At 40.2% G+C, this 6,578-nt stretch overlaps 1 protein-coding gene across 1 annotated transcript; it reads left to right on the top strand.

The window, feature by feature from the left end:
* Positions 1-3,331: 3,331 nt before the first annotated feature.
* LOC118487503 (probable serine/threonine-protein kinase kinX) lies at positions 3,332-5,653 on the top strand. The gene is made up of 4 exons (XM_035984398.1): positions 3,332-3,458; positions 3,531-3,679; positions 4,367-5,178; positions 5,245-5,653. Exons 1-4 carry the CDS (start codon positions 3,332-3,334, stop codon positions 5,651-5,653), a joined length of 1,497 nt encoding a protein of 498 aa, XP_035840291.1.
* The last annotated feature ends 925 nt before the right edge of the window (positions 5,654-6,578 follow it).

The following is a 6,578-nucleotide window of genomic DNA, read 5'->3' as shown; positions in this document are numbered from 1 at the left end:
ATTGCATATGGATCTTTTCGGGCCGGTCAACGTCAAAAGCATCAGTGGATATTCTTACTGTCTGGTGGTTACGGATGATTATACAAGGTTTTCATGGGTTGTTTGTTCGGAGAAGAAGGACGAAACATTCGATGCTTTGATGGTTTTATTCAAAAAGATGGAAACGGTGTACAAGCTGCCGATCAGAAGAATTCGGAGTGATAACGGAACGGAGTTCAAGAATAACAAAATGTACGAGTTCTGCAACGAGAAGGGGATACTACATGAATTCAGTGCGCCGTACACACCACAACAGAACGGCGTGGCTGAACGAAAGAATAGAACCCTGACCGCACGTACTATTTGGCCGATTCAAAGCTTCCGATTTTCTTCTGGAGTGAAGCAGTGTCAGCGGCTTGCTATACATTGAATAGAGTTCTGACAGTGAAGAAATATAAAAAGACTTGTTTCGAGCTGCTGCATCGCTATAAGCCAAATCTTGAGTTCCTAGAACCTTTTGGCTCTCCGTGTGCTTTCATAGATGCTGATGGTAAATTCGGAGCGAAAGCGAATGAAGGATTTTTCGTAGGTTACGCCAGCCCGTTAAAAAGGGTGTTTGTACCGTGTCTGGGGAAAGTGATTCAGGTCCATCATGTGGATTGTCAGAAGCACACGCCGTCGCAACAACTTCCCGGACAAAAATTCCTATTCGACTACGACAAACTCTGGGAATCGTTTCATCTGCCGTCCGAGCCGAGTGAGGAGGAACTTGCTCTCATGTACTTGTATCAGCAAAGTCAGTTGCAAGAGCCGGAATCTAGACCGCTAGATGTTCCTATGCCCACCGTGGGTTCTCACAATGATGAAGCTGGACCAAGTGGAACCGTTCATATACCGCCAGAGGAACCAGAGGAACCAGCTCCGTCATTTGACGTTTCTGACGACTCAGAGGAGGAACCCGCTCCTACTTTTGACGAGGAACCAAATGAGACATCAGAGGAGGCTGTTGATCAAATCGTTGATCTCGACATTTCAAATCTGGAATCGGAAGTTGTGGTGCCTGATAATGTGATGCCACGGACACTGTCTTACCACCCTTCAAAACAAATTATCGGCGATCTACAGAGTGGTGTCAAGACGAGACATCAGATAGACCAAGCTTTTACATGTTTTTATTCAGATATTGCTGATATGCAGAAAGAAGTCTCATTCAAATGTTTTATTTCGCAGATAGAGCCCAGGACTTACAAAGAAGCATTGACCGAGGATAGTTGGGTGAATGCTATGCAGGAGGAACTGCAACAGTTTGAGAAATTGGGCGTCTGGAGACTTGTTGATCTGCCGAAGAACCAGAAGTTGATAAAGACAAAATGGGTGTTTAAATGTAAACGTGACGATAGAGGAGTCGTGGTGAGGAACAAAGCACGTCTAGTGGTCCAAGGCTTCAGCCAGCAGGAGGGAATAGACTATGAAGAGGTTTACGCGCCGGTAGCAAGGCTTTAAGCTATTCGTATCTTTCTAGCCTTTGCATCCTGGAAAGATTTCAAAGTCTATTAACTCGATGTTAAATCAGCTTTTCTGTATGGCAAGATTCAAGAAGAAGTTAGTGACTTTAGAAGACTTTCCTCCACATTTGTACTTTTGGAGATCCAAGTTTAGAGAGAGAAAGTCTAGAGAGAGAAAGTAGTTGTAATCGTGAATCTTGTACCGGATTTGTCATATCTTTCAATAAATCACGATTAGTAGTACGTTCACGAAAACAAAACACATTGAAATCCGTCACCATTTTATTCGAGATTGTCACGAAAAGAAATTAATACGGATTGAACATGTGGGCACCGATGATCAGAAAGCTGATTTTTACACAAAACCGTTTGATAAAAAGAGATTTTATTATCTTTTAAGGTTGAATGGGATGAAAAATCTGCAATCTGGGAGGGTTATCGAGTGTGAAGCCGAATTGGGTGGCGATCTGACTTGAACCGTATCGGGTTGTCAAATTTCGTTTGTACAGTTGTATTTTTTTCTGCTTTTCTTTAAAAACAAAAACACAAAAATATGTTTTAGTTTTAGGGGGAGATATTCGCAGAAAAATACAAAAACATGATAAAATCATAATAATCCAAAAACATTAAAAAATGCCAAAAAGAGCTGTGTAGTATAGGGGAAATGATAGTACATCAGCTAGACGGGCACAGTACGCTAAAGATATGTAATGTATTAATGCAGTTAAGCAGTCTCGCTAAAGATGTGCCGGTAGGTTCTTACAGAATTAGTAGATCAGTTTGGGATATAAACTAAATTTAACTTGCGTTTTCGTGGGGAACACCTCCAGGATATATAGATAACCCCTGAAATCCTGTTTGAAAGGTCCCGTATTCTGAGATACTAGGTCTTTATGCTCGGTGATATCTGGGGTATTATCCCGGGACTTCTGCTGTATGGAAATACTGACCTAGTCCCCGGATAATACTTTACGTAAAAAGCTTTGAAATATAAGCTTCACCCTCAGCATGCTGATGAAACAATAAAATTGATAGTCGCTGCTGTTGAAATGCAAAAGATCCTCTAAAGGGGACCCACCGAAAAGTCGAGCCGTCATCTCTCTGCTGAACGGAAGTTCTGACCTGAGCTCTCACGGTTTCGCACCTAACCTTACAGATATCAGCTGTGGTATATTCACCTGTAAGACTGAATACTGGGATCCGGATACGGGAGTATATACTGAGGTGGGAACACATGTTAACGTTTAAGTCTCTAAAACACCAATAACGTATCCCGAACAGGTTGAAAATTTTGTGAGAATTTAAAATGGATCAATATACCGACAATCAACGCGAATTGCTTAATGCTTAAAATGAAATAAGCTTAATGGTGCTTGTGTTCTGTTGGCAGCTGATATGATCCCCTAACACGCTCGAAAAAATATTGTGTGTATATATTTCAGTTTGTACAGCTTAAAACCCAAAAAGATTTTCTTTTCTCATTTTATTTTCGACAACTGATACTGGGAATTGGAAGATCAAAGCCTGTGTGCAGATCATGTTAGTGTCTGATGAGGGTTGGGTAAGCTGTGATTGCAAACAAAGATCTGGTATGATGTTTGAAAGATAAAATGTGCAAATGTTTGAAACGTGTAAAATTCATTAATTTGAATTTTTTTTGAAACAAAACGACAGAGTACTTCATAAACTGATCATCCAGGGCCATTAACTTGGACTTGGTAGGTCGAACAGTTGTCCAGGGTCATTAACTTGGACTTGATCAACTGGGTGTCAGCGTGTGAAATCGAAAAAGTTGGAAAAATGATTAAAAAAATGAATTTTTGAAAAATTGGAGAAATCAAGAGGAAATGAAAGAGGCGTTGTATGCTGTAGAGTTGAAAATACTTCAGAGTTTCAAATCAACCAAGAACGAGTGGTATGTAAAAGAGTCAGGACGCAGACGTAGATTTGCAACTCCTGTAGTTGAAGGTGAAGGTTCTTCTTCAAAACCGAAGAAGAAACAAAAGAAGAAAAAGCAAACAATGTTAATTGATGAATCTGATGAAGATATCTCTGAGATGAATGTTGAAAATGAACAAGAGACGACTAGTGCTGAAAACATTGTAATTGAGACAGATTTGTTTACAACAGAAGCATATTTTGTTGATAATGTTGTGGAAACTGTTACTTCTGATGTTCAAAAAGAAAAAGAGAAGGTGTTAGATGATGTTGAAGGTGACGACGTTGATAAAGACACTACTAGTTCTTCTAGTTCGTTTGAATATGAAGTGATTGATGCAAAAGAACGTGAAAGACGAATGAGAGAAGAGGTAGAACAGGAGAAGTTGATTAGAAAGAGGAAGAGGGAAGAAAAAGAAGATGCACCTTATGTACCTTCTCCGGAGCATGTTTCAGCGTCACAATCTACTCCGAGAGGTAAAAAGAAAGTTGCTGGTCGAAAGAGAACTACACCAAAGATTAAAGTGTCGAAGCGCCCTCAGAAGATCATGCAAACGCAGTCTACACCTCCACGTCAACCAACACCTCCACAATCTCCAATACATCAATCTCCTCCCAGACAACCAACACCACAACAATCACCAAGACAACCTACTCCTCCATCACACTCAACACCACCCAGACAACCTACACCGCAACGACAACCATCTCCTATTTTTCAATCAACACCACCACCACAACAATCATATTATACTTCGCAAGATCTCTTTGGCACACCTCCACTCACCCAAGTACAACCTGGTTCTTCGGGTAAAGGTCTTCCGATACCACAAGATAATCTACTAGACGTTGATTTTGACTTTGCAAACAATTCGCAAGTGTTGAAATTGGAAAAAAAGAATTGAGGATGTGATAGCATAGAATAAAAAGTTGGCGGCTGAAAGCAAAAGATTGCTGATAGAGAAAAGACTCTTGCTGGTAGGGTGCAGAGGTTGGAAGGTGAAAACAAAGTGTTGACACTGAAAATTGAAGTTGATCAGACGGAAATCGACATTTTGAAAGCTCGAGTGTCTGAATTAGAAGAAGAGAAGAATCGTCGAGAGAGTGAAAATGAATACTACAAGTTAAAAAATAAAGAACTTACTGCTGCTAAAGCGCTACATGAACATAAGTTCTACATGCTGAATAGAGTTGTGGAAAGTATGTTAGAGACATCAGTGGAACAGAAATATGAAGAGTTGAAGCTAGAAGACCTTCGTACAGAACGTCAAGCAGAATTAGAAAGGCAGATGAAAGATAAGGGTAAAGGGGTGGAAGGAAGTTCTGAAATGTCTATTGTACCTTCGATGGTGATAGATAATCCTGAGCCTATATCTGCAGTTCCTGGCTTAGTCGAAGAAGAAACTCCAACGCCTAAATTAATTGGTGGCGAAGATGAAGAGGATGATGAAGATGATGATGAGGATGAGTTTGTATATTCTGTGAGCAGTCACAGTTCTAAAGGTGATGATGATGATGACGTTACAGGAGGTTCATGTGTTAGAGTGACTGAAGCCTCAAATGAAAAAGTCGTTGAAGATCTGTTGAACGACACAATCAATGAAGAAAGTGGTGAAGCTGAAGGTAAGGGGGAGTCGAGTAAGACTCAGATTGTTGAGCATCATGAGCCGTTATTCATGCGTCTAGAGGAGTATAAAGAAATGCTTAAAAATGTAAACCCTGAAATTCCCTTCGACTTCGAAGAGGACTTAGAATCGTTTGATATCAATAAACAGCAAGATTATAAGTATGATTATGTTGAAGATGCTGATATCTACGATAGAGTTGAGGTTGAAGAATGTTCAGATAATGAAGAGGTTCCTGAAGATACTTCGAAACTTCCAACGTTAATGGAGTTCTTTGCTGCTGAGAATAGAGATGAATTACGTCAAAAGGAAACTGAAGCGGTGAATGATAATGTATTTGAATGTTTGAGGAAAGAAGCTGAGCAGGAAGGTCAATCTAATGTTGATAAAGAAGGTCAATCGAAGGCTGAAGAAATTGATCGTTCTAAATGGTTTAAAGATTCTCATGAAAGAAAATTCAAGAGGCCGCTGAAGTTCTTCCAACGAGATCGAAATGTTTCGCTTGGCGATATTATTAGTTGGGGTTTTCTTCCGCAAGTTAACGCTTATGCTATTAGAAGAGAATATGGCGTCCAGTATTTTGCACGTTTATATGACATAATGTAATTACCATGGTGGGACGATGATGAATTAGCAAAGGTAAGAGTCTTGGAATACAAGGTGAGAAAGAATGATACCGCGATGTGGGGCTACATCAAGTATGAACAATTGAAGCCATTTCGAAAGTGGAAGCCTCATCGTCCAAGGCGTGTTCAGAGAGTTGATCCGGAAACTGGGGCTGTAGAAATTATTCTGAATGTGAAGCCTCCACGTACTATGAAGACAATTCCGATGCCAGAAATGGAGCAGGAATTTTATAAAGGCTTTATTGATTGGGTTTACTGTTGCAGAACGACTGAAGCAATAATCACATACAGAGCTGGTGGAGAGCTGAGGGATATTCATGTTTATGACCCTATGTGGTTAGTTAATTGCTCAGCGAAAGACATCGAATGTCTATTCATTCACAAGATTCGCTACTCGCCAGCAGATAAAGAGCAAGCTCTTCAGTTTCAATGTGTTGTATCACTGTGTGTTCAGAAAGGAATCAACTCTGAAAACAAGTGTAAATCTTCGTGGTGGTCTTTAGAAGAGAAGATGAAAAAGAAAGCGAAGCGTGATCGTGAACGTGAGAATCAAAAGATGGAAGAGAATAGAGGAAAGTTTATGAAGCAACAAGAAAAGGAAGAGAAAGCGAGGAAGATAAAGAATGAAAAGGTCAGGGTTGCGCTGGGAAGAAAGCCAAAACCGAAGGAAGAGAATTTCAAAGCTATCTGAAGACCTACATTCAAGACAAAGACTGCGGCTTCATCCAAGGGGGAGTTTGTTGATGCACAATGTCTAAAGCCTGCGTCTTTGTAATACTAGATTAATGTATAGGGTCCAGATAGGTCATTTTGTGTTAGTACAGGGGGTTAAAGTGTAATTTTATGATTGTAATGTTGTAGGTCCGCTTTTGTGGCATGTGTCCACAAAAGCGAACCAGCTTTGT

Source organism: Helianthus annuus, chromosome 15 (assembly GCF_002127325.2).
Source record: "Helianthus annuus cultivar XRQ/B chromosome 15, HanXRQr2.0-SUNRISE, whole genome shotgun sequence".
Lineage (NCBI taxonomy): Eukaryota > Viridiplantae > Streptophyta > Magnoliopsida > Asterales > Asteraceae > Helianthus > Helianthus annuus.
The sequence above is the reverse complement of the archived record's forward strand: the minus strand, read 5'-3'. Positions and strand labels throughout refer to the sequence as shown.

Excerpts from the sequence above, each read along its gene's own strand:
- LOC118487503 (XM_035984398.1), top strand. The coding sequence starts at position 3,332 with ATGAAAGAGGCGTTGTATGCTGTAGAGTTGAAAATACTTCAGAGTTTC. Across the intron at positions 3,459-3,530 it reads TCCTGTAGTTGAAGGTGAAG|ATATCTCTGAGATGAATGTT; the intron begins GTTCTTCTTCAA and ends AATCTGATGAAG. Across the intron at positions 5,179-5,244 it reads TTCGAAGAGGACTTAGAATC|AGTTGAGGTTGAAGAATGTT; the intron begins GTTTGATATCAA and ends TATCTACGATAG.